Here is a 25,766-nt window from a genome sequence, read left to right on the forward strand (position 1 = left end):
GAAGTCGTGTGTGATCCAAGTCTGACAGGGATCGTCATGAGCGGGATATTATTGCACTGAGCTGAAACACAATTCGCACCTAACACATAATCACTTATCTGGAAGTTGAAAACCGCATAGGGCTTTCGACAAAAAATTGTTTACAATCTTGATGTCTCTGCATCTTACACATCTACCAGTCCAAAAGTCGAAGCTACATTCCGATATCCAGGAGCTTTGAATTTCTGCATTGCATTAAATAATTCAGATGATTTGAAATACTGTCTTCACTTTGAATATTGCATTGATTTCTGCCAGTGCGGTTTATTGGAAACCTTGATATTTATGTATCAAATTTTCAGTACGTAGTTTAGAGCTACTTAAAGCTCACTCTTTACTTGAGTATTTGCCTCCACCCAGGCCTTGACATCCTCTCTATCCCTCTCAACCCAAGCGCTCTTCGCTTTAATACTATCCAGACTTTGTGCCAGACCTTGGTCAAAGCCCTTGGTATCTCTTTTCGAAAAGAACTCCTCAATTCGCTTCTGGTTACGTTCCCCAGTGAAGCCCGATGTGCAAATGGTAACCATCGTTCCCAACATAGACAAACCGGCTGGTAATCTTCGTACAAGCTCTTCCCAATTTTCGGTCATCCAAACATATAATGCTTCGATACCTTCTGGATGGCTTCTAAGTCCGCTAATGGGGAGGTAAATATCTTGTTCCTTGACTTCACCGCCGAATGGTAAAGCAAGAGTTTGCTTGATTAATTCAGGGTCCTTAGCTCGTCCCAAAGAACGGAGAGCAGTGTTACGCTCATCGCTGTTTGTCGAGTTGCGGTAAGCATCTAAAATGATATCGTACTGTAGAATATTAGTCACCATCTATTTTTTAAAACAGATTGAACATACCTCTTTCTTGCCACCATATTTCAAGGCGATGGCATAAACGCTACCGCGAATGTTTGGATGAATAGCAGATTTATCACCCGCTGCAAACTTAGCAAACATATCTTGTGCAGCTTTAATGATGATCTTGTCACCAGAAATACCGGCACTAGCGAAAAGAAGAGTTTTAAATTGTTGCTGGACATGCTCGTCACTATCCTTGAACTCCCATCCAAATTTGTGGGCGTATCCGCTCGTAAGTTCTCTTTGGAATGACTCGAGTCCGTCTTTGACTTTGTCGTCCTCAAAGACCCAAGCAGTTTGGATACTGCCTAATCGGGCGAGGATTTCAGTCCAGACAACGAACTCGGTCTCACTTGTGAAGCCCTTGAACAAGTTTAGAACACCGGAAGTCTTCTGGTATCCAGCTGAAGCGAGAGCTCCTGCATCTGCGATCATTCCAGCACGATCTTCAACGGTAAGTAGACCTTCCTTGGCAGCTTGGCCTAGCTTTTCGAGTCGTTCCGGAGTGTATGATGTTCGATAAATGCTAGTATGGTCTGCATTCAGCTTGAAGAAATCTGCAGGGACCTGAATAGTCTCTTCTCGCTTGTCTAAAACAAGTTCCTCATCAACACCGCTCTTAGTGCGGAGACCCAAGAAAACCGGATACAAAACTTCATCCTCCTCAGGCTTGACGTCTGCTGTTCGCAGGAAACGGTTTTGCTTGACGTGGATGCTCTTTCCATCTTCGTTCTCGGTGACACTTACAACAGGATATCCGACCTGTTTTGTCCAGATGTCCATAACTGCCGAGACATCTTTGCCGCTCGCCTTGCTCAGTGCGTCCCAGAGATCACCAGTTTGCGTGTTGCCATAAGCATGCTTCTTTAAATACTGGCGAATACCCTCCATGAACACATCTTCTCCCAAATAACTTGCAATCATGCGAAGGACACAAGAACCTTTGGAGTATGAAATAGCGTCAAAGATCTGGTTGACTTGATCGGCTCGCTTGACTGGTACTTCAATTGGATGACTGCTTCGAATAGAATCAAGACCGAGGGCGCTTTGCAAGTTATCCGTTACGTAGTTTTGCCACACCTTCCATTCTGGATAGAAGATGTTGCAGGAATACCACGACATCCATGTTGCAAAACCCTCGTTGAGCCACAAACCATCCCAGAAATCCATTGTAACCAAGTTACCGAACCATTGGTGAGCCAACTCATGCTGGACGACTTCCGCAACTCGTTCCTTTGTAGACGCACCGCTAGTCTTTTCGTCGAACAGGAGATCAACAACACGGTAAGTGATCAAGCCCCAATTTTCCATGGCACCAGCGGAGAAATCTGGTATGGCAACCATATCCTGCGAACAAAGTTAGAACATTTGGAGTATGGGAACTAATATAAGAACTTACCATCTTTGGTAGAGGGAATGGACTATCAAAGGTCTTCTCATAAAACTCCAGGGTTCGTGCTGCAAGATCCAATGAAAATCTTCCATGCTCAATGTCCTGGTTTGGGGGAGCGTAGACTCTGACCGGAATTCTGAACTTGTCGGTCTCAATATAGTTGAGCTCTCCAACGATGAAGGCGAGAAGATACGTCGACATTTGTGGCGATTTGTTGAACTTGACAGCCTTCTTGTTTCCCTCGACCTCAGTCTCCGAAGCAACATCCATGTTGCTCAAGCAGGTGAGGTGCTTTTCCGCGACCAAAGTGATTGTGAATTCTGCCTTCAGTGCAGGTTCATCGAAACAAGGGAAAGCTCTTCGGGCATCAGTCGGTTCCATTTGTGTTGTTGCCAAAATACCCTCGGATCCATCCGCATTCTTGTATGTTGATCTGTAAAATCCTGCCATCTTATCATTGAGCTGGCCAGTGAACTTCATCTCGATTTGTGCCTTTGCTCCCTTGGGGATGGTTTGCTTGAAAGCAACCTTTGTGGTCTGGTTGTCCTCATTGTAAGAAACATCTGGAGTGGAGCTATTGAATGTTAGATTTGTTGAGGAAACATGTCACAGCCGCCTTTTCAATGCATTACTGACCTTATAGCTTCAGATCCGGAAGTGACTTTTGTGCTATGTATCTCAAGCTCCAGAGTATTCAAGGAGATAGAAGTAGTATCTTCAGCAACATCTAAATCGATTATAACAGTACCCTCGTAGGTGTGCTTCTTGAAGTCCGGCTCTAATGTGAGATTGTAGTGCCTTGGAATAACATTTGCTGGCAAGATCTCTCTTCCATTGGTAACATCCATTCCTGCGCTCTCTACCTCCTCTCCGGCATGTACACCTCTACACATCTTGTGTCTTCTATATGAACAATGGCGGATTGCCGAGGCAGTTGAAGTTGTATTTCGAAGGTTGTTTGATAATTGAGGACGGTTTTTTGAAGGACTGGGTCTAAATTGGAATAATCGGTGAGCTTATGAACACTGCGCACTAAGATGATAGTGAATAAATCAAAAGCAAATTTGGGTTTAGGTATGTTGATCTTGCCTCAGTTGACTTGCTTGAGGTATCACGAGGGTAGATGTTCAAGCTTGTACAATGAATGGAAAGCGCTCCACGGGATGAAAGAAATGGCGGGGTATAACATACAGTGAAGCAGAGCTTCGATATGAACTAATTGAAAGACTCTGAAAGGTTCTGCTGACAACGGGTAATCTTCTTTGTGCTCTACTTAAGGAAAGGAAAACACTGGCTGGAGGCCGAGTAAAGGACGATGTAAGGATATTGGAGATACGCATTGACATCGAAGTAAGACGTGAGGGAAGCTACGAAAGACACACACAACGCCGGATGCGATGCTCTGCTATGCTCTGCCGTATGTACAAATATGACACGCACCACCTTTGCAACCTGGGCAAAAGAATGGACAATCGAAATGACTGGGAAGGAACGATCGAACTACCCACGATTGAGGAAGGTGGGGTCTTTCTGGGTCTGCAAGCAAAAGCTTTGATGGATGCCAGTGGATAGATAGGAACCAGACAGTGGCAGAAAGAGCACAGGAATGGCCAGGTGATGCCGTGTAGGACGAGAAGGATGGATGAGTGCCAAAGGTGGGAAAACGGCTAAAGCACCTGCTTGTCAACCTTCACTAATGCGAGTGAGATGTGAGATGTGAGATTTCGAGCTTTTAGACGGGAGCGTGGCACCAAAATCATCTCGTACTCTTCTATTCGTACAAGGATATATCTTCAAAAATCATCATACTCATCATGGATTTATTTATCCGGCTGCTGTTTTGGGTGGCGGTGAGGAAGATTCAGATTGCGTTAAGCCGCATTGGGCGATGTTCTCCATTTAACCATTGCACAAAACTTTTCTTCTCGCGCTCTTCTTCTTCTTCCTTCTTCACGCAACGTAAACGGTTCGAACAACATTATATCGATCTTCTCCTACGATATGTTGACGTGCTCCAATATTTACCGTCAAGGTTTCATTTGGTTGTTGCAAGAAGAAGATTTACAACCACCGCAGGTTTGAGGCGACCAATAGCTTTCGAGCTTTGATTGGAAGTCATAGGAAGACGGTACATACTTTTTGACGCAAGCCAAGTCAATATCTGTATAGATATCGATATTGATCTCCATCCATTCTCGTAGCAGCTCGTAAAGGCCATAAGTAAGGGGAAGTAAAGCATCCTCATCTACCATGGCTCGGAAAGCTTCCAAATGCTATTCTAACCAATATTTTATTCATATCTTTAGCTCTTTCCTTCTTGGCCGGTGAACTCAGTGACTCTTTATTCGAAGCTCTCTATTGTCGAGCCTTCATATTGTGCTCCAGCCTTTGACAGCAAACCAGGCACAGCTGATTATATTGTCCTTTATTATCCTGCATCTATGCATCCGATCCCTTATCGTCTGGCAGATCCTCCATCACACCAAAGAGAACTTTGAGCCAGAGACTGCACCCCTTACATCCCACACTGATTTCACCATCTTCAGCTGCCTCCTCTAAATCTTGCTCTCGAATCAAGAACCCTCGATCATCTCCACATCTACAGCTTCTATACCATATGCCATTCTCTTCCTCGACATTCAAATCATCCAAGTCGACAACTTCAACACCCGTTCGGAAAACTTCTCCTTCCTTTTGTCCTGTGCCATGTATAGAGTGATTCTGCAATCTCAATTCCTTGTCATATTGTGCTCGTAGTTTGGAGTCCGATAGGTGAGAGAAAGCCACGGATATTTGGTCAATAGTATAGACTGTTTGGGGTCTGCTTGTATGACTTTGTTCTTGGCTTTGAGATTTGTCAGGGTGATTTCGAAGAAGTGCGCGTCGATATGCGCTTCGCAAAGTTGCTACCGGAATGTGTGTTGCATTTTGGAGAGACGACGGGATGTCTAAGATCTCGTAATATGTCGGTGTGCAAGTCATTGATCCATCAGGGTTGAGTTTTGCTGTCCCCGTCGTCTTTTGTTTGTCCTACTTTTTTACTCTATGCGACCTTGGCCATTGTGCATGTGAAGTGGGGCAATGCTCTCCATGCCTGAGGCGTCAATACACCCTCCACCAATTTCTTGATCACATTTCATCGTAGTTATACACATCGTCCTCGGCCATGCGAGATCCTCTATAGCTATCTACTAGGTAGGTACTCAAACAGTTTTCACTTGGCAATGTTTTAGCCCAGTATAAACCCAAATATTATCCAATCAAAACTTCATTATCTTTGTTTTCATGTCAGCACAAAATGTGCCGGGAAGATGTTTCGATTCTTGAAATGGAGGTATAGTGAATCTCACCCATGATCATCTACGCGATACATATATTGTAAGCAACTGGAGGCGGGACATGATATATGTCTAGGTGAAGGGGGCACATTTGTTCCTACCATGAACTGCTTTCGGAAGTCTATCTAGATCTGTTTGGAATCGAGGTTAAAATCCAAAACAACTACGTCTCGAAGTCCATCCTCTCGTTTGTCCGTTCTTGTAAAAATGGACAGATTTTCGCCTCCTTCCACCTCTTGTATCTCGACTGAAGGCTCGCCATCAAATCCTGATCCACTCCATACATGATCAAAGAATACTTGTCCGTTCTTACCATGCACTTTTACGATGCTGAGGGTTGAATCTGTATTTCCAGGCAAAGCGAGATATACGTTATTCTTACTGTCAACAGATATGCTTCCTCTTGAGCCAATCTCAGTAGGCTTGTTTATGCCATCCGTTGGGACAGCATTCTTTGTCCACCCCCCTAATATTTATTAGTATAAAGTCCTCAATATAATTTGATCAGTATTGTGGCTTTACCTGTACAATCGCGGTAATAAAGTATCCACTGCTGCTCGCCCGCAGAATTTTCCCTGTTCAAAACCCAGAATCCACCCTTTCGGTCCACCGCTTGAGCTTCTTGGTTCAAGATCCCACTTCCCATGGGAATCTCAAAGACTCTCGCCTTGGACTGCGGCAAGATGGTGTTTTCTTCCCCTCCATTCAGTATGGCCAAGGTTCTTCCATCCGAACTTTTCCATGTCTTTCCCACATCTTCCGAATAAGCAAAATTCAGATCATAGTTGTTCTCGGGCCCGTTAGGTCCGGCTTGTTGTTTATGGGCATCTGCGTCTGTGGAAGCTTCGAAAAGAATGAAGTTTCGATAACACCATGACAAATAAAGACGCGAGTTTCGATAATCAAGACCATTTATATATGGGCTGTTAGAAACACCAGTAAGGTGTTGGCCTATATAAGTATAAGTGGAAGACTTTGCCGAGTAGCGGTAAAGAATATCTGATCCCAATCCTGCTCTACATTCACGTTAAATTAATGTGCAGGTGCAGTTGTATCAGAATATACATACTGGCCAATACGATACGTCAACAACAAATCATCATCCACGTTGACAAAACGAGGATAAGTGACTTCGTCCATCAGATCATTATGTGCAATACCAGGAAGATAATCTTGCGTTTGCGAAAACAAAGATGCATTCCATACATTAGAATCCTCTGTACATTTTTCGGAATCTTTGCGTTTCAAAATTTTAAATCTCAATCTAACATTTCTCAGCATTGCTCAGCCTTTTTTCAAAACAACAACACACCTGTCACAATGATGATCAAACGCTATGTGTATACTTCCATCTCCACTACAGATACCAATAGATATTGTATTATGTCCATCATCAGCCACCTGTTCATAATCGTGGAAACTCAATATTTCCCACTTCGAATGCGTGGGTAAGACTTTTCTTCTACCCAGATTCATCATACAAGCACTCGGCTTCGTGGACGTAGGATGATCGGTATAGAATGCTACATATTGCCATCCGCTAACAGTGGTAATGGCGTTTTGTTGAAAGGAATTTGCGTTGATTCTATGTATTCTTTTGGGATCCGGGCCGAGGATTGAAATGTTAGGCTCTGGGAGTCCCATTATGAGATGAATATCTAGTGAAAGTCAAACAATCGACTTTATGAACAATCTTGAAAACAGAAATACCGCCGCAATGACCTTGATACTAATACAAAGCTCACATCTGAATCCACATATACGTATCCCCCCTCCATCACGATACCAGCGCATGCACACGTGCAATACCGATACCTGTTGAAAAACGATCCTCGGCTCCAGCTCCAAAATACGCATGCATGAAGATACCCCAGAGATATCCCACCAATCCCCTGTCCTTCGCATATAAAGCCCCAGTCGGTTCATCACCCGCCGAAGCTTGAAAATGCTCTACCCCGCAACCCCCGGATAAATATCCCCGATAAGCGAGTTGTGCATTATCCCCTATTGGATGCGAACTTTGTTATCGTGGGGAAGATTTGCAGTTCTCTTGCGTATGCCCTTGATGTGATATGAGATGATATGCAAAAGAGTTGTCAAGTGGTAGGGCACGATGGGTTGGGATGGGATAAGATAGGATAGGATGGGTTAGCTAGGTAGCATTGCAGCTTCAACATGGCCTGTATGCAGAGACGGGGTGGGACAACCACATCGTGATGAAAGTAAATATAATACTCATGTGCATCCTATCTGCTCATTCCAACATTCCAACAATCTCACATTCTCATCTTCCTCAGCATCTCTTTGTCGTAGCCAAAATGATGTTTCCGACTAAATCCCCCATGGTTGACAGAGATGCTCTCGTGTCCGCCTCTCATTTAACGAATAAACGTGGTCCCTGGTGGCATGATCGAGGATTGCTGAAACTCAATCTTCTTATCGTGATACCGCTGATGAGTGAATATGTCCAGGGTTATGATGCGAGTCTCATTAACAATGTGCAGCAGTTGAAGAGTTGGCAGAAGGGTATTTATTAGCATTTTTTCTTTTGTGTTCGCTTGGTGTAACTCTTTATTTTCTTCCGGTCTGGGATGTGGCTATGAAGAAGAGATGTATTCAGAGGGTAATTTTATCATTCATCGAAGAGCATATTAGATTGTATTGAAATAAGAAACATGGCTGATGAATAGGAACTTGATAGAATTTCATAACCCAAAGGGCTCACTCTTGGGCATTTTGTCGGCGAGTTATTGGGTGGGAAATGTCTTGGGAGTATTCTTTATCACGCCACTGGGCGACAGATTTGGCAGAAGAATGGCGTTGTTCTTTGGCAGTATGGTTGCAATACTTGGGACTGCTCTTTGTACTGGAGCCATTAATGGTATGTTTGCTTCACTCCATCGCTTTGCGTGGTCAGAAAGAAGTGTCATAGGCGAAGACAGAGACATAATGAAATAGTGAAAGGATGCACAGACGAGCATTGTGAAACAAAGGCTGATGAAAAACCTAGCTGGCATGTTCATTGCTGGCAGACTTCTGTTAGGGATCGGAGGAGTGGTTGTTGGAGCCATTGGACCTGTACTAGTAGCGGAACTTGCATATCCGGGTAAGTTCTCCTGAGAAGGAAGCCGAGGATTATTTGGCATCCAAATGCGATAAACTAATAGAAAGTAGATCATCGTGCAACTGCGACTGCGCTTTCAAATACCCAATACTCAATGGGCTCGATCATCGCTTCCTGGATAACTTTTGGTAGGCTGTTTTGCCATAGCTTACACATGTTGAAAGCTAGGTATTAACAATAGATAGGCACATTTCGATTGAACTCCACATGGTCCTGGCGTATTCCTTCAATATTCCAAGCTTTGCCCTCTGTCGCCCAAGCATTTGGTATTTTCTTTCTTCCTGAATCACCTCGATGGCTTGTGAGCAAAGGTCGTGAAGACGCTGCTTTGGGTGTGCTATCCAAGTATCATGCCAATGGAGATCGAGAAGATGAGGTCGTACAACTCGAATACAGAGAGATAGTCGGAACAATCGAGTTGGAGATCTCAGCAAATCAATCAAGTTGGAGTGAAATGTGGAGAGGTAAAGGAAACCAATGGAGAATGTTTATTATGATTGTGAGCCCCAAGTCCCTTATTGTGTACTCATTCGAGGCGGCACAGCAACGGTGAAAATTTGCGAAGTGTACTAAATGCTGATAATGATTCATAGTTCTTTGGAATCTGTAAGCAATGGTCAGGAAATGGCGTAGTGTCCTATTACTTACATACAGTAAGCACATCTCAAGTTTAACCTCTTTGGCACCACTGACAAGCTCTAGATGCTTGACGACGTTGGGATCACAACAACATTCCAGCAAACTCTCATCACTGCAACCTCCCAAATGTTTTCCTTTGCTTGTTCTGTCGGCTTTGCATTTCTACCTGCTCGAGTAGGTCGTCGACCTCTTCTGCTTTGGTCAATGGGCCTGATGTGGCTTGTCTTTACCATAATCACCATCCTTACTGGTGTGTTCACCCACACTGGATCCAAATCCGCCTCTTATGCCTCGGTTGCTTTTATATATCTGTATAGCGGAGTACATAATTTGGGATGGACAGGTGCCATGATGCTCTATGTGGTTGAAATCTTGCCGTACACGTTGCGTGCCAAAGGCATTTCACTATTTTGGTTAGTCACGGGCTTAGCAGGTGCATTCAACACCTATGTGAACCCATTAGGCCTTGCAAGATTTGGTTGGAAGTTCTATTTTTTCTATGTGGCATGGATCGCCGTCGAGTTTGTCGTGGTGTACTTTGCGTGTCCTGAAACGAAGGGGACAAGTTTGGAAGATGTGGCTTTAGTCATTGAGGGGAGCGATGCGAAAGTTAGCAAGATGAATCCAGTGAAAGAGGCGATGATAGACAAGGAGAGTGAAACCATGGAACATGTTGAGAAGGCCAGATGATCGAATAACGCAATCACTGGCTGGATCTATTGCGTCGAAGGTTGAATTGAGAGGGTTTTCGGAGCAGATAATTGTGCACTTATCAGGTAGATGAGTAGTTGTGGTCGTGATAGAAAACTATGACAACATCTCTTGTTAAAAGTAATTTTCTCACTATGTCAAATACCTGCCCGAGTATCTAAATGTTGGGGTAATATAGCACCTGATTGTATCGACAAATTTTGTGCTGCAAAGATGAACTCTTGCTCGCCTTTTTTCGTAGCAGCCCACCTACTTTTCCTCCTCCTCACCAACATTGATTAACCATCGACCATTGAACGAGACTGCGAACCTCAACCCCAAGAAACCTTCATTCTTGCGCGTGCAATAAATCATCATAATCATCACTGGCCTTTATTGAGATTACGATTCATCTACGAAACAGGGTTTTCCGGCAGATTTTGACAAGAGTTTGATCTTCACAACGATCATCTCTCCTTGATAATGGTAAGTTTCTCCACACAAACATGGCTGTCAAAGATGTCAGCCAAAATAGATGAAACCAAATGATTGATAGTTATAAAGGCTCCCAAGAATCTACCACCCGCAGCCAAGCAAGCAAAGATTCTGGACTGGTTTCGAACCTCCATGGGAGTGTATTCCTTTAAAGAACTCGAGAAACTACTCCCATCTGTCGGTTCGATCAACGGCATGCTAGTGAAAGAGTACATCCAAGCGCTCACAGACGAGAATCTGATCCGTGTTGAGAAAATTGGAAGTGGCAACTGGTATTGGTCATTTACCTCAGATGCCAAGAAGAGCAAAGAAAACATGATCAACAAATTGAAGGATGAGGAAACTAAATTGTTGGCTTCAATTGAGGTCGCCGAACAAGAGCTTGAAAAGGAAATGACAAAACGTCAAGAGGACGATGAAATGCTCCTTGATGGTGGATCAGACAGAGACGCTTTGATGGACGCTTACGAGGCTCTTGTGAAGGAGAACGACGCTCTTGATAAGGAATTGGAGCTCTACAGTGATAACGATCCTGCTGAGATCTTGCGAAAAATGGAGGCAACGAACAAACTTAAGGAGAGCACGTTGAGATGGACCGACAACCTTGAATCGCTTGAATCTTTTCTGGTCAGCTTGACGGGAGACCGAGCTCAAGCTGGAGAGATCATGCATCGAGCATGTGGTGAGGACTATGTAGTCGGGGAAGGGTTGAAAGAACTAGCGGTCCCAAATTAGTGGATCCCTCGTAGCTCTACTTGCATGGACAACCTCGAATTATCGGAATGTGATATGATGGAAATGGTATTACTGGCTTGCGATTATCGCTACTCGGTCTGGCCGGTATAGCTTCATGTTTTGTTGTTGTCAGCTTCTTCCAAAATATGATATGGAGGACAGTGTGATCAGACAGCAAATGGTACGGTGTGCATCGATGTAGACGGCTGATCAATCCGAACATTAACCTTAATCATTCGATTGCTTGGGAGCTGTTTGTTTGTTCGTTTGTTATTTCCAACTCGAAAACTTGATGATACGTTTTTGAAACATTATTCATGTTACAGATGTGACATGTACGCAAACCCCAACATCTCCACTTGGCCACTTGGAAAATTTGCTAAATCAGATGCAAGTGCAGCCCAAAGCGGGAAAATGCCTGGGAGGAACTAGACAAGCTTTTTTCCTAATCTTAGGCTAATCGCGATTTTCGAGGGACCAGCTGGGCAACAATCTTCGATGTCACAAACGGGACTCGGGGATTTAACCAAATTGTACCCCGCACCGAGGAATCCACCAATTAGCACAATAGACCGACGAGCTGTCAGTCACAGTGTTGCATCAAATATATCCTCTTTCGCTTCTCGGGCGCCCTATCACCTTATCCAACGGTTCAACCTTCGATACAGATTGCTGCATATGGCTGAGCGCATATACTCGAAGACACGAATGGGTGATAGTGCCATGCATGATGAACAGTAAATCATCGCAAAATCTCAAGCTAAGAGATGAGTTCCCGTGTCAATCGAAGGATGCCTAGGAAATGGAAGCATCGGATCCCGAAAGAGACGAAGAAAGATCATATACTTTTATGGTTTGCAAAGTATCAAGTAAGATGCCATCAGGAACTCAGGTTACATTGCGAATGAACTGTCGGTATTCAAGTCCCTCACAAGACTATATTGGATGTAAGAGTGCCGGTATGATAAACAAGTAGGTTGCAAGCGATGTGGACAATATATGGTTTGCTCGTACATCGTATACGCTGGTCACCTCCTCGACGCCTGGAGCAATCCAGCCCTACTGGACTCATCCCTTTCACTTATTATTCCTCGAGGGTTACTCGCTTGCACCGAAAAGTTACCGAAAGTTATATTGCTACAATGCTACATGCTGTACATCCTTCATTAGTATATTTTGACATACGAAATGGTTGGCTGACAAGTGTATATACATGAAATTTGCATTGGACCGATATTCTCCTACCGCTTCCCGATAGAAATCATCCAAAACGGATATCCCTAGAGCCGAATAAGTCTGCATCGGTAGGTAGATAATGTAATGCTCTTCATGTCCTTCCGTGTTCCATTTTTCACTTGAGCACTCATTCTCCTCTCCGTCTTCTTCTCACCAGGGACATACATATCTTTGCAGTTTCGACGCTTTTTGCCTACTAAGCGCTTTCTTACGCACTATAACACCACCTCTGCCTCACGTAGCTCCTCAACTCCCTTTTATCCCTCAGCCTTATAACTGAAAGCAGAGTATCAGATTGTCAGGTTTCAGCGAATACATACACGCCAATACCCACCATACACCGCATACCTACCACACACCACTCGCCCGCCCAACTATATCGTGGACTGGATCATTTGAATTGTGAACTGTGGGACCTTGGACCCCTGAGCAAATTCAAGCTTTCTGCAACACGTAAGGACCTTCTCCGGGTCCCTCTTGAACCCCTTCAAATTTGTCTGGGCTACACGGCTTCCACGATTTGTACCCAATTTTATCACAAATCTTAAATTAAAACAAACTTTTGTTCAAACCAAAAGGAAGACTGATTTTCGAAACCTTCCGCATCCAGATATTGTTTCTGGGATTCCAAGGTTCTTTCGCATTCTCATGAAGAAAAAAGAGGTGCATCCCGCTTGCTCTCTCGTTGGGTCTCTCCCTCCCCACCTTTCATATCAATCGATCCCTCGTACCTCGTAGCTACCCAGGTGCAGTCCCCATACTCTCTGCTCGCACTCGCACGCGCGCTGGACTCGTTGTTCTGGCCGTTCTGGCTGTTCTGGCTGTTCTGGCTGCTCTCATACTTTGCCTACCCACCGCGCCACCGACTTCCTCTACCTGGTACCCTACCTTTGCTCCCGGACTCGGACAATTTATGGGCAGTGGTAAAACATTGACAAGTTCTAATCTGAGGAACCACGACGAATTACTGCCTAGGTACACTTTGCACGAAAAAAGCTACTAGGTGCATTTGAAATCTTTTGAGTTTTGACCAACAAAACGTTCATTCATTCATTCATTTACTCGCTCGCTCACCCATCCACCCACTCCTCCCTCCGTTCATTCATTGAAGAAGATTGCAAATCCTGGTTCCAGATCACAAATCACCATTGCACAAAACCCCCCGTTTCTAAATCCTTCTACGAGTAAGAGAGAAAAGAAAGAAGTCATTAAGTCTTAGATTCAAGAATTCGAGAGACCTAAAACCCTTAGTCTTCCCGATTTTCCGTCTTCCATTGTCCGTCAACCCATCAATATTGATTGACTGACCCAACTGTCTCCATCAACGAAACCCCATTCGTGTTCCGATTCACTATTATATTCATATTTATTTATATATTTGTTATTTTGTCGTTGATTGTTGCATTATTGCCGTTCCAATTACTATTACTATTATTTATTACTCAATTTCCACACTCAAGCATTTGCCATGCATCTTGATTCACTTCTTATTATAACGACTTAGCATTGGCAACTGTCGTTGATTCCCCCCGCAGTCGCCCGGAATTTGCAGTTCTGCCAATATTCTGCGTGCGACTTTCCGTCAATTCCTTCCCAGTACTTGGCAGACACGATTTAAGACTTGGCACCGCGAACATATCATATATTATATTAGCATGTGCGCGAATGCCACTTCCACGGCCCAGTCGTCGCCGACCGCATCGACAGGTCGCTCTCTGTTTTCTAGATTGACTGCCCCATTGAAGTCCCGTACGCGCAACCTGGCCGACTTCCATATCGAACCACTTGAACCTCATCGGCGATATGCACCAGGGGATCTGGTAAGGGGTGCCGTGGTGTTGACTGTTGTCAAACCCGTTCGCATCACTCACCTCACTGTCTGCCTACATGGTTTCATACACGTCTACAAGAATGCCAATGGCGCGAACGAGCCTCTGCCAGACACAGTGACGTATGCCTCGGGCAACCCCATGAAGTCACAATACTTTGGGAATGGTTATTGCTCACTCTTCCAAGATGAAGTTATATTATGTGGTGAAGGTAGACTTGATGCTGGAGTATATAGATTTAATTTCGAACTGGAATTTCCCACCAAGGGTATTCCGACAAGCGTCGATGTAGGCAACTTTTGAGCAAACCCCAATGCGACTTGGACTAATGAATGTGATTAGTTTGAAAGGGGAACGATATCATATCAGATCTCTTCGACGATTACCCGGCCAACTACAATAGCTGCGACCTCGATGTGCGAAAGGAAGGTTGAGCTGGTTGAGAGAGTGGATGTTGGTCCCTTGGGTCCACCCCGACCCCGAACAATATCACTGGAACCTATTTCGAGACGAGCAAAGAGGAAGAAGTCCATTAAGCCGAAAGACCAGCCCCCATCTCGCGAACATGCGGACACAAGATCCATTAGTGATACAACTGAAGCTACGTCACCGCGACCGGATGACTCGGCGAGCCAAGTGGATATGCATGATAACCAAATGCAACCTCGAAGTCCGGCGCAAAGCGATGTCCAAAGCACTTTCAGTACAGACAGTACGATAAGCAGTAGTACTGGCCTCAGCTTTCGGTTGGGACCTGTTCCATCATCGGCACGGTCTGCTCGAGATAGCCAAGGCAACAGCAGCAATTCCCTAGACGATAAAACCATCACAGCTACAATCGAATTACTCAAGTCCGGATGCTTACCAGGAGATTATCTGCCGGTCAAAATTACTGTACAGCACACTAAGGCTATCAAAAGTATGCATGGCATTATAATTACATTTTACAGACAAGGCCGAATAGATTCTTCGCCTCCTCTATCACTGTTCAAGGATATCAAAGGGAAAGAAGCTGAAAGGCTTAAGCATGAAGAATATTACCCTAAATCTAAGACCGGCTTAGGTGGTCTGTCACTAAGTTCCGCTGGATCGACTAGTGTCTTCCGAAAAGATCTTTCGCAGACATTTGCGCCACTCATTGTTGACCCTTCAACTTTGACTGCACACGTTACAGCATCTATCAGAGTTCCCGAAGACTGCTTTCCAACTATAAGTGGCGTGCCTGGCCAGATGGTAAACTTCAAATACCAAGTTGAAGTTGTAGTTGATCTGGGAGGGAAATTAGCCGGCCAACAACGACACGTGCCACGCATTGGAACAGTTAGCTTACCTGCCGCCTATGGAAGCACAGGTAATAGATCAGAAGGGAATGCCAGCATGTTGGCTGCCTTTGGGGGTAGCATTGTTGATACGGACCACATTAGGCGAGAAAAGAGTGTGGTTGCCTGTGTTTTTGAAGTTATTGTAGGGACTACGGATAGTGCTCGAAACAAAGCAAGGCATGCCGGTAAACAACCAGCTGAATCCTCAAACTCGAGGCCAGTCACACCTTCTCCGGCTCAAAATCCCATACACGAAGAGCCGTTCGACCACGAGTATATACACCAAGAAAATGCGCAATACCCTAATCATCCTTACCAATATTACGACCCGAATTATGACGAACCATACCCTTATGAATATAATCACAACTTTGAACAGCGTTCCGATCAACATTCTATATACCCACCTCCATCACATACACAAATATACGTTCCACCACCAGAAACTGAAGGTCAAACAGAACTCAGTGAAAAAGAACAACTCAGGAGAGCAGAACAGAGACTTCTTCCTAGCCAGCCCCCAGATTTCCAAGCATCATCATCGTCATCATCGGCTGCAGCAAGGGGCAACCCTGGGCCATCTGCACCTAATCCAGCCGATGAAGATCTTTACACCGCCGACGGTTTGCCGCCTAGTAACCCCAGGCCCCTTGCGTCTCATCCGGTTGACCCGTCAAATCCGCACGTAAGCGAATCTCCACCTGCTGGCCCCTCAGCCCCCAGTCTCTCGGATCTCACACCGCATGCCTCACACGCCTCGCACGCCACAGACGATAAACAAGAACTTGAACGTCAAAGACTCCTAGCTGAAGCAAGCGCGCCCTCAGAGTTTCCCGAGTTGGAAGAAGAGGGCGAGAGTAGCCGACAGGGTGCTGCTGCTTCGGCACCGCATGACCATGAACCTTCGGCGCCGATATTTCACGAAGAAGACGAATATGGAAGCGGGTATGCACATCAGGATTTTGAGGGAACATCGTCGGGTCATGAAGCTTTACCGCCGAGATATGAGAGGTGATTTGGGAATGTATGTGAATAAGAGCTTTTGTACTTGTAAATACCCATGGACGGTGAAAGGGGGAAGGGAGAGGAGGTTGAAACAGCGAGAGACTATTAGAAGCTATGCCATGCCATGCCATGCTATGCAGCGCTTGAGGGAGACTTTCCAAGAAAGCTGCTAGCAGACGATTTAAATGAATATATAATATCCAAAATTTTAACTACTAAGATACATCACATTATCCATCAATTGTCACCTACCTACCTGCCTGCCTAGGTTAATATCTATGCATTGTTAATCCCCCAGTCATTATTGTGTGTAGAAAATGGCCAGACACCTGTGACTATTTCTAGAAATACCGTCCATGTTAGGATGAAGATCCCAAATACCGTGCATTAGCCTTGAAAATACACATATCCATCTCCGGGAGATTTGTAACTGGAATTATGCATCTTCTACTCGATCCTTTAGTGTCATCATTTTCACTAGACAGGAACAAATAGAGAAAGATATAAAGGTTATTCATTCATAAATTTTCATTTCTTGGTTTTTAATCTAGCCATTCTCTTCTAGCTCTAACTTGCAGCGCGGGATACAGAAAGGAGAAACAGTAAGTCGTCGTTTCCGACTACCACATTGATCGATGCGTATTACAGCGAGCGAACGTGCAAAATGGTTTCGTAGCTTGAAAGTTATTTTGCGCCTCCTAACACCCCGTCCCCCAGAAATTCAACAAATGTAAAAGCAGATAAATCACCACAGGCCCCCCGTTACTTTTGAGCTAATTCCCTCCACCAACGTTTGAGTTTACGAGCACTTCGTATACTCAATTTATGCCTTGAGCTTCATTGGTGGTGTACCGAGTCCATTGCGGTTACGGAAGAAGAATACCTTCTTGCCCTCACCTTCAGCACCCTCAGATGGCTCGACCCACTGGCACCAACGAGCGCTGGACCACAAGCTCTTCAAAAATCCAAGGGATCCGCCTCGAACATCGGCTCTGTAGTGACGACCCATGATAGGCTTGATGGCCTCGGTAGCCTCATCGGCGTGGTAGAAAGGAATGGTGCTGACGTAGTGGTGAAGAACGTGGGTCTCGATGATACCGTGAAGAAGAGTGCGTCCGATGAATCCGAATTCACGATCGATGGTTGCTGCGGCTCCACGAACATAGTTCCAGCTCTCGCCAGAGTAGTGAGGAAGAGTTGGGTCGGTGTGTTGGAGGAAGGTGATAGCAACAAGCCAGTGGTTTACCCAGAGGTATGGAATGAAGTACCAGATAGCCATGTTGTAAAATCCGTATGTCTTGCTAAGCATGATAAGGACAGCGGCGGTGATGGCGATACCGAGATCACTCAACAAGATCAATTTGGCATCCTTAGCTTCATAAAGAGGACTGGCTGGGTTGAAGTGACTGACGGTCCAGAAACTGTTGACCTTACCCTTTCCACGACCCTCATGTTGACGCTCATGGTTGTTGTGACCGGTGACGTTCATGAATAAGTACAAAGGCCAGCCAGCAAGTTGTTGTCCGATGGAGTGAATAAGAGTTGCGATTGGAGTCTCCTCGGTGAGCTCGTGAAGCTCATGAACGAACTTGCCGACGCGGGTAGCATAATCTTGACGGGTCTTTGGAACGAAAACCATATCACGCTCCATGTTGCCAGTAGCTTTGTGATGCTTGCCGTGAGAGATCTTCCATGAAAAGTATGGGACGAGAAGAGCAGAGTGGCAGATCCACCCAGTTGTATCGTTCAAGACCTTTGAAGTCGAGAAAGATTGATGGCCACACTCATGAGCAAGAACCCAGAGACCAGTACCAAACAAACCCTGAACAACGGTGTATAAAGCCCACAGCACAGCGCGCGCTGGAGTTGAGGGAACGTTTTCTGGTGTAAGGTATTTGTTGAAGAGGAAGAATGTGGTGGCTAAGCTGGCAATATCGCGAGCAACATAAGCCAAACCCCTTACTCCAGATCGCTCGTAACAATGCTTTGGAATTGCGTTACGGATGTCATTGACGGTATAATCTGGAAGCTCAAATTCGTTTCCGTAAGTATCGATGAGTTTGCCATATGGCTTGGTGCTCTTAACATCTTCGCCTAGAGATGACATAGATGACAGAGAAGTAGACGAGGGGGATTGTCTTGGGGTATCATTGGGGGAACCGGCAGCTGTCGAGGGAGCTGATTCGGCAGTGGAGGAGGTCACCGTTCTTTGAACGGCGGTGCGCTTTGGGAGAGCAGTGGTAGAGGCCATGGTGTTGTAATTTTTGTAGACTCGAAATTAAGAGAAAAAGAATGAGAATTCGAAGGAAATTATCACTTCGATGTTCGAGGCAATAGGGAGTGACAAGATTGTAGCCGTCTGAAGTGAATCGACCAAATTTGTTGAGGTTTTGGTGGGATAGAATTAAAGAAGGCTCAACGATAAATTCTAGGAGTATTTGTTAGCTTCCGAACGCTTTCTAATCGGGTCGAATGCTAGAGGCATCTACTTACCAACTTTCGTACACACTCCTCAAGATGTGTATTAGGTTTTGTGAAGAGGTTGGAGAGCAAGTGGTAAGATGGAGGAGGGAAAGAATTTGGACTTATAAGAGGGAGAGGGAGAGGGAGAGGGAGAGGGAGAGGGGGTGGTTTAAGAAAAGGAATGGAGGGATGAATTGAGAGAGTGGTGGAGTGAGTGGTGGAGTACCTAGATACCTAGTAAAAGACTAAAAGTAAGTATGGGAGGGATGTTCACACGTCGCTTGGCCCTAAAGGTCTAAAGAAGAGAGAAGAGAAAAAAAAAAAGAATGAGATATTTCTCCGTAGCGCTTTCCTATTGACTGTTATGGACCAGTCATTCTCCCTCAAATAACTGCAAGATTCCAGATTGAACAAGGGACGGGAAAGGGCCAAGGAGGGGCCAGCATATGGATTAGGATGATTACGGAGTGCCCAAGTATAAAATGTCAAATCCTCAGATCTACGCAAGTGTAATGATAAAAGGCAAAAGTCACTAGAAAATATTCAGGAGGAGGAGGAGGAGGAGGAGTCTGCTACGTGCAATCGATCAATACGGTCGAATCTGAGTAGACACTTTCTTGAAATGCGTTCTATGCTTGCTTCGTACTGCATCTGTGCGCTTTATATATGTATGGAGTACACGAGACACGATGTCTGGCTACTTTGCTACAATCCCTTCTACTTCCAGACATTCTCTTGTGTTTTGGTTGTTAAAACAAGTAGATATGGAGAAATCGATGTGAGAGTCCAATTATCTTGATTCGATTGCCACCACCCACCCACCACAACAACTCGTTAAGAACGTAAGACATGGGAAAGGGGCCGTGAAGATCTTATCATGATATCCATAACGCATATCCATTTGGCTATCGTATGGTGGGGTTTGTTACAATCCATCTCAATTTGCAGAACCGTTTTTTGTTGTTGAGTTTCAGTGGAGAATGAGAGATGCCGAGTTTTCTTGCACGTTTGTTGTTCAGACACATCAAAGCAAATCCCGAAGACAACGAGGCAACGAGGCAACGAGAGGACGAGAAAGGATTACTCAAGAAGATCTCCCACGGAGTAATTATCTGGTGATATCTCGTACCACCCTCCTCTACAGCAATATCCAACTGTTCTTCCTCCTTCCAAGTTTCCGCCCCTCACCTTGTCCCTCCCTCTTCGATAACGGACATTCCGATGGACTTGAAGCTCACGCCACCCATCTCTCGGTTCCGTCGTGGAGAACCCTTGACAGGTAGGCCGTTCGTTTCAAAGCGCTCTAGTGCATGTACATGGCTAGCAGAGAGAACGAGAGACAGAGCATTCATTCTGTGGGGACACGGACACGATGAGTTGGTTGTGCTAATTACTTACTCACCGCTAGAGCACTTCCGGAGGATACAGATCAATGGCACAGTGGCACGCACAGTGGCTCACCCAGCTCAGCGTAGAAGGCTTGAATGGTGTCGGCACAACATTCATTCAGCTTGTGTAAGAACAGCCCGATCAATGTACGCCCACACATATACTGCACACCCAGACACGCAAGAAGGGTTCGTTCTACCTCATAGGCTCAATCTTCGCATAGCGATTTCGGCCTGTTTCGCATCCTCACATGCATCAAAAGTACCATGTTCTTCATACAGACGCAAACACGTTCTAGGAATATTGTGAACGGAAAGAGCAAAATTGGTTGCCCGTTTCACACAGAGACTCCTGCCATTTGGCCTACGAACGGAAAGCTGTTTTGATGTTACAGCCGACCAATCACACCATTGCCATATAGAGTTCCCCCTTGTATTGTCATGCATGGCATATCGAGCATTCTCAAGCTTGCAGAAAAGGGTTCGAGACTAAACCCCATTCGTCAATTTACCCGAAAAGATTTCCCCAACAAATTTGAGGACCCATGTATTCTATTTTTTTTGTTGGGGCTTGAAAACGAATGATCGCTACAAGGGTGGAAGAGGGTCGAAGACTCGAAAGAGTTCAAATCCTGTGGGAAAAAGATGCCAAATGTCATGCCTTGCTGTGTGTGCTATGGCGTGCCATACCATCCATACCATCCACATCATCTCCCGAGAGTCTGCCTTCCTTCCTTCTTCACTAACTACCTAGCACTCCGAACTTGGATCGATCTAAACCTCGGTATCTTGTTTCGCATTACGCTGCGAGGGAGTAGACGAAGAAGTTGATGGAAGCATGTGCAAATGAGAACCTCCCTCCCCCGTCCCGAGCCTGATCCGCGGTTGAAGACTCAAAGTAGCGATTTGGAATATCTTTCAAGAGAATCCATATGTTTGGGCGATTCGACAAACCCCCTGAGTTACAAGTTCGGCTATCACCTCGAAGTATATCCACATCACCGCAAATCTTCTTTTGCCACTCATCAATTTTGGGTCTGGCCATGTGGAGTTTACATGCTATCAAAACATTTGATGGCAAATGGATCTATCTGTACATGTTTCACTAACGCTATCACGCATGGAGTTGGCTTCAGGCTGGCGTTTACAGCTTGTATCAAGCTTACAAAATCAAGCTTACAAAATCGAGAGAGTATATCGATATTACAGCCTGCTATATATGTGGCATTTCACACGTTCAGGATTCAACTATTTACCGCATTGACAACCCTTCGGCAGAATGGCTACATTCGCTCGACAGACATATGGCGTAGATTCTTAAAAGTCGATTCGATCAAATTGCACGTGCTAAATTACCCAGTGTGGTTAAGACATGCATTTCAAAGTAAACCTCGAGATCCTCCATTCGTACAAATCTTCACATGAGCTAAGTAGACATACAATTCTTGAACTTCTACCCCTGATATATCAAACGTGTTCTTCGATTTGCGAAAGAGAGGGCGTGTAATTGCACAATTCTACAATATTTTGAAACGCCCATTCCCATGCAGTCATTCCCAATGTGGTGTTTGTACAACGAGTAGTCTTGCTACGCGGCTGACGTTGCGCCAAATAATCTTCATTATCATATCTATTTTGGCCACTTCTTCCATCCACGACCATGACCTCTCTGCGATATTCATTAGTAGCCGAACATTAATTTGGGTTGATGTAGGAAGACGAACCTCTTTCCATGTCTGGATCATCTGTGGCATCTCCAACATAGCCTTTCTTCTCTTCTCCAATCTGTTGCAAATCGTGAATTAGTAAACGTATCAAAAAATGCAAGACCAAAGCTTCGACCAATCCATCAAATGCGAGAGCAAAACATACCTCGACTTCAATGTTCTCTCGGATTCCTTTCCCTTGACTCTCTGTCCAACACCAGTACCCTTTACCCTCAGTCCATTCTCCATCCTCTTGCGTAATTTCTCCTCAGTACTCTTTACAGAGAGTGGTAAAAGTTCCTCTACTCCATGTTGCCTTGCAAGTTTGCACAAATCTGCTTGTCGTCTGAGGGAAAACACTGGATCATGCCACTTCCCAGTAACTGGATGCTTGTGAGGTCTGAATGGCGATGTCGCCTCTGTAATTGCTGGGTGCGTAGCTTGATCCAAAGTTTCCTCGATCTTCAAGGTAGCCTTGCTGACAGCTTCTGATGTCGCCGCATCTGAAGTTGTGTTGACAGCGTTGGCCTGTGGGAGAATGGCTTGAGGTGGATAACGGGCGAAAAATCTCTGCAGCTGCGGTGGCAGCGATTGCGCAAGCTTCACATATTGAACGGGCTTCAGCATCTTGATTGTCGCAAAAGGCTGAGATTTCGAGATGTTGTCGATGTCGAAATAAAATTCATGATTGGTGATTATGTAAGCTGAAGTCTTTTGGTTGCCTCGACTCTTCAGCCTTGTCTTTGATATTCAGTCTTCAAAGTTATTTTGTCTTGCGCCAACTCTTTTGCAGGTTTCAATCTTCGGAAATTTGTTAAGCTATAGATATTATCCGATTTTGAGACATCTATTCTACCTCTCATATTTCCGGTCATGGCCTCAAATGGATACTCAAATAGCGCTGATGCAGTACCGCCGCCCCCGAGCGATAACGATGGAAGACCACCATCCCCTCCACCTCCACCTCCAGATTCATTCGTCCCTCCACCACCCCCAAGCTCATTAGCTCCTCCCCCTCCTCCTTCCAGCGATCTTCCACCACCTCCTCCCTCCGAGTTACTACCTCCTCCCCCAGAACCCAAAAAGAAGAAAGGCTGGGGAGCTCCAAAACCAGGTCCACTGAGCATCGAAGATATTTTGAAGAAGAAGAAAGAGGCAGACGAGGCCGCAGCTAAGGTATGTAGTTTTTCCCTTTCACATGAAGCTGGCAGCCATGTTCACAATACATGTCTAGTATTTCCTGGGATCAATACTGATTATATGAAACCACAGCCTAAATTTCTATCAAAAGCTGCTCGAGAGAAACTGGCTCTTGAGAAAAGAGCAAAAGAGGTCGAAGAACAAAAGCGGAAGCGTGAAGCAGAACAGGATAACCGGATATCTATAGGAAGTGTCAATGGAAATGGAAACGGATATGGATCTGCTGCGAATGGTCGAGATGGTTATGAACGATCATATCAGCAGGAAAATGGGCGTCGAGAATCCTCTTTTGTGCCCACTGGGCCTCGAGCTATGCGGAATAGCCAGCAAAGTCGATCTAGTAGTGATAAGCCGAACGATATGGAGCCACCGCCAAAACCAGCTAAATCGGCTGCTGCAGGTACGGGTAAAGCTTCGGTAGCTGGCGAGAAACGACCCGCGAACGCGGAAGATCTTCAAGCTGCTCTAATAAAAACGCGATACATGGGCGCCGAAACGAATCAGTCGACATTTTCCGCGAAGAAGAAACGTAGAAGGACGACAGAGAAGAAGTTTAACTTTGAGTGGAATGCCGAGGAGGATACTAGCCCAGATTATAACCCTATTTACCAAAATCGCGCGGAAGCAGGTCTATATGGTCGAGGTAGATTGGGTGGTTTTGCTGAAGACGAAGGAGCAACTCTGAAATATGCAAAAGCTTTGGAAGAACGAGATGCGGAGGCTGGAGGCGCGCGTGCAAGAGAAATTGTGGAAATGGAGAGGCGGAGGAAAGAAGATGCCGGCAGGAACTCACTTGACAAACATTGGAGTGAGAAGAAATTGGAACATATGCGAGAACGAGATTGGCGTATTTTCAAGGAAGATTTCAATATCAGTACAAAAGGAGGTGCGATTCCAAATCCTATGCGGAATTGGTCAGAATCCAAGTTACCCAAACGTCTGCTGGATGTTATCCATCAAGTTGGTTATGACGAACCGTCAGCGGTACAAAGAGCTGCTATTCCTATAGCATTACAAGCAAGAGATTTGATCGGTGTTGCCGTCACTGGTTCGGGTAAAACTGCGGCTTTCTTACTGCCATTACTGGTCTACATTTCCGAATTACCTCCTCTGAACGAATTTACGAAGAATGATGGACCGTACGCCATTATTCTAGCGCCTACCCGTGAATTGGCACAGCAAATTGAGGTTGAAGCGAAGAAGTTTGCAACACCCCTTGGGTTCACTTGTGTTAGTATCGTTGGTGGTCATTCCTTGGAGGAACAATCTTACAACCTTCGTAACGGTGCTGAAATCATCATTGCGACGCCCGGTCGTCTAGTCGATTGTATTGAACGAAGAGTTCTCGTCCTTGGGCAATGTTGTTATATCATCATGGATGAAGCAGATCGCATGATCGATCTTGGATTTGAAGAATCTGTGAACAAAATCTTGGACGCCCTTCCAGTCAGTAACGAGAAGCCAGATACAGATGATGCAGAAGATGCCCAAGCGATGAGTAGGCATTTGGGAGGCAAGGACCGTTATCGTCAAACTATGATGTACACAGCCACTATGCCTCCAGCAGTCGAAAAAATCGCTAAAAAGTATCTTCGTCGTCCTGCGATTGTCACCATTGGTAATATTGGTGAGGCCGTCGAGACTGTCGAACAGCGCGTCGAATTTGTTGCCGGTGAAGATAAACGCAAGAAGCGTCTCAATGAAATTCTTGCCTCGGGTGAATTCGCACCTCCTATCATCGTGTTCGTTAACATTAAGCGGAACTGTGATGCTGTGGCTCGTGACATCAAACATATGGGCTTCACATCTGTTACACTGCACGGTTCCAAAACTCAAGAGCAGCGTGAAGCAGCTCTGGCATCTGTGCGTTCTGGCGCTACTAATGTGCTCGTTGCAACTGATTTGGCGGGTCGTGGTATTGATGTGCCGGATGTATCGTTGGTAGTGAACTTTAACATGGCGACGAATATTGAAAGTTATACTCATCGTATTGGTAGAACTGGAAGAGCAGGAAAGAGTGGTGTGGCGATTACATTCTTGGGCAATGAGGATAGCGATACGATGTATGATTTGAAGCAGATGTTGACGAAGAGCAGCATTAGTAGGGTGCCGGAAGAGTTGAGGAAACATGAGGCGGCGCAGCAGAAGAGTCAAAGGGGACAGGGTATGAAGAAGATTGAAGAGGGTGGCTTTGGTGGGAAAGGAGGTGGTGGGGGTTGGTAGTTCAGCAAAATGATAGGGGTAATGGCAGATGTTGAAAGCATGCTAGTATTGAGGTTCTAATTTTTTGAGGGGTCTTTGAAAGGATTCAAA

At 45.2% G+C, this 25,766-nt stretch overlaps 9 protein-coding genes across 11 annotated transcripts; 4 read left to right on the plus strand and 5 right to left on the minus strand.

Moving 5' to 3' along the window:
* Positions 1-230: 230 nt before the first annotated feature.
* Positions 231-4,078, minus strand: BCIN_01g05060 (hypothetical protein). 2 transcript variants are annotated; one of them, XM_024690514.1, is made up of 5 exons: positions 3,475-4,078; positions 2,920-3,276; positions 2,290-2,857; positions 891-2,237; positions 231-842 (listed from the first exon to the last, which is right to left on the minus strand). In XM_024690514.1, the coding sequence occupies exons 1-5, from the start codon at positions 3,627-3,629 to the stop codon at positions 360-362; spliced, it is 2,910 nt and encodes a 969-aa protein (XP_024546283.1). In that variant the 5' UTR covers positions 3,630-4,078; the 3' UTR covers positions 231-359. The 2 variants fall into 2 exon arrangements, with proteins under 2 accessions (XP_024546283.1, XP_001548342.1); XM_001548292.2 differs by lacking the exon at positions 3,475-4,078 and having other exon boundaries at positions 2,920-3,441.
* Positions 4,079-4,243: 165 nt separating this feature from the next.
* On the minus strand, positions 4,244-5,327 carry BCIN_01g05070 (hypothetical protein). The gene has a single exon (XM_024690515.1). It carries the CDS (start codon positions 5,263-5,265, stop codon positions 4,723-4,725), a length of 543 nt encoding a protein of 180 aa, XP_024546284.1. The 5' UTR covers positions 5,266-5,327; the 3' UTR covers positions 4,244-4,722.
* A 268-nt stretch (positions 5,328-5,595) lies between these two features.
* BCIN_01g05080 (hypothetical protein) lies at positions 5,596-7,344 on the minus strand. Its single transcript, XM_001548288.2, has 4 exons — positions 6,934-7,344; positions 6,691-6,885; positions 6,144-6,637; positions 5,596-6,087 (listed from the first exon to the last, which is right to left on the minus strand). The coding sequence occupies exons 1-4, from the start codon at positions 7,263-7,265 to the stop codon at positions 5,747-5,749; spliced, it is 1,362 nt and encodes a 453-aa protein (XP_001548338.1). The 5' UTR covers positions 7,266-7,344; the 3' UTR covers positions 5,596-5,746.
* Positions 7,345-7,746: 402 nt separating this feature from the next.
* BCIN_01g05090 (hypothetical protein) lies at positions 7,747-10,235 on the plus strand. Its single transcript, XM_024690516.1, has 7 exons — positions 7,747-8,147; positions 8,323-8,502; positions 8,632-8,727; positions 8,796-8,873; positions 8,931-9,244; positions 9,339-9,398; positions 9,448-10,235. Exons 1-7 carry the CDS (start codon positions 7,940-7,942, stop codon positions 10,072-10,074), a joined length of 1,563 nt encoding a protein of 520 aa, XP_024546285.1. The 5' UTR covers positions 7,747-7,939; the 3' UTR covers positions 10,075-10,235.
* Positions 10,236-10,371: 136 nt separating this feature from the next.
* BCIN_01g05100 (hypothetical protein) lies at positions 10,372-11,691 on the plus strand. The gene is made up of 2 exons (XM_024690517.1): positions 10,372-10,560; positions 10,639-11,691. The coding sequence occupies exons 1-2, from the start codon at positions 10,558-10,560 to the stop codon at positions 11,302-11,304; spliced, it is 669 nt and encodes a 222-aa protein (XP_024546286.1). The 5' UTR covers positions 10,372-10,557; the 3' UTR covers positions 11,305-11,691.
* Positions 11,692-13,396: 1,705 nt separating this feature from the next.
* Positions 13,397-16,979, plus strand: Bcrim8. Its single transcript, XM_024690518.1, has 2 exons — positions 13,397-14,657; positions 14,712-16,979. Exons 1-2 carry the CDS (start codon positions 14,196-14,198, stop codon positions 16,704-16,706), a joined length of 2,457 nt encoding a protein of 818 aa, XP_024546287.1. The 5' UTR covers positions 13,397-14,195; the 3' UTR covers positions 16,707-16,979.
* Positions 16,980-17,198: 219 nt separating this feature from the next.
* On the minus strand, positions 17,199-19,776 carry BCIN_01g05120 (hypothetical protein). The gene is made up of 2 exons (XM_024690519.1): positions 19,186-19,776; positions 17,199-19,124 (listed from the first exon to the last, which is right to left on the minus strand). The coding sequence occupies exon 2, from the start codon at positions 18,945-18,947 to the stop codon at positions 17,520-17,522; it is 1,428 nt and encodes a 475-aa protein (XP_024546288.1). The 5' UTR covers positions 18,948-19,124; positions 19,186-19,776; the 3' UTR covers positions 17,199-17,519.
* A 2,074-nt stretch (positions 19,777-21,850) lies between these two features.
* On the minus strand, positions 21,851-22,908 carry Bcmrpl25. Its single transcript, XM_001561389.2, has 3 exons — positions 22,420-22,908; positions 22,272-22,332; positions 21,851-22,216 (listed from the first exon to the last, which is right to left on the minus strand). The coding sequence occupies exons 1-3, from the start codon at positions 22,878-22,880 to the stop codon at positions 22,178-22,180; spliced, it is 561 nt and encodes a 186-aa protein (XP_001561439.2). The 5' UTR covers positions 22,881-22,908; the 3' UTR covers positions 21,851-22,177.
* Positions 22,909-23,058: 150 nt separating this feature from the next.
* Positions 23,059-25,764, plus strand: Bcprp28. Of its 2 annotated transcripts, none has more exons than XM_001561388.2 (2): positions 23,059-23,429; positions 23,526-25,764. In XM_001561388.2, the coding sequence occupies exons 1-2, from the start codon at positions 23,127-23,129 to the stop codon at positions 25,674-25,676; spliced, it is 2,454 nt and encodes an 817-aa protein (XP_001561438.2). In that variant the 5' UTR covers positions 23,059-23,126; the 3' UTR covers positions 25,677-25,764. The 2 variants fall into 2 exon arrangements, with proteins under 2 accessions (XP_001561438.2, XP_024546289.1); XM_024690520.1 differs by having other exon boundaries at positions 23,488-23,751.
* Positions 25,765-25,766: the final 2 nt, after the last annotated feature.

The sequence above is a fragment of the Botrytis cinerea genome, chromosome 1 (genome assembly GCF_000143535.2).
Source record: "Botrytis cinerea B05.10 chromosome 1, complete sequence".
In the NCBI taxonomy this organism is placed as follows: Eukaryota; Fungi; Ascomycota; class Leotiomycetes; order Helotiales; family Sclerotiniaceae; genus Botrytis; species Botrytis cinerea.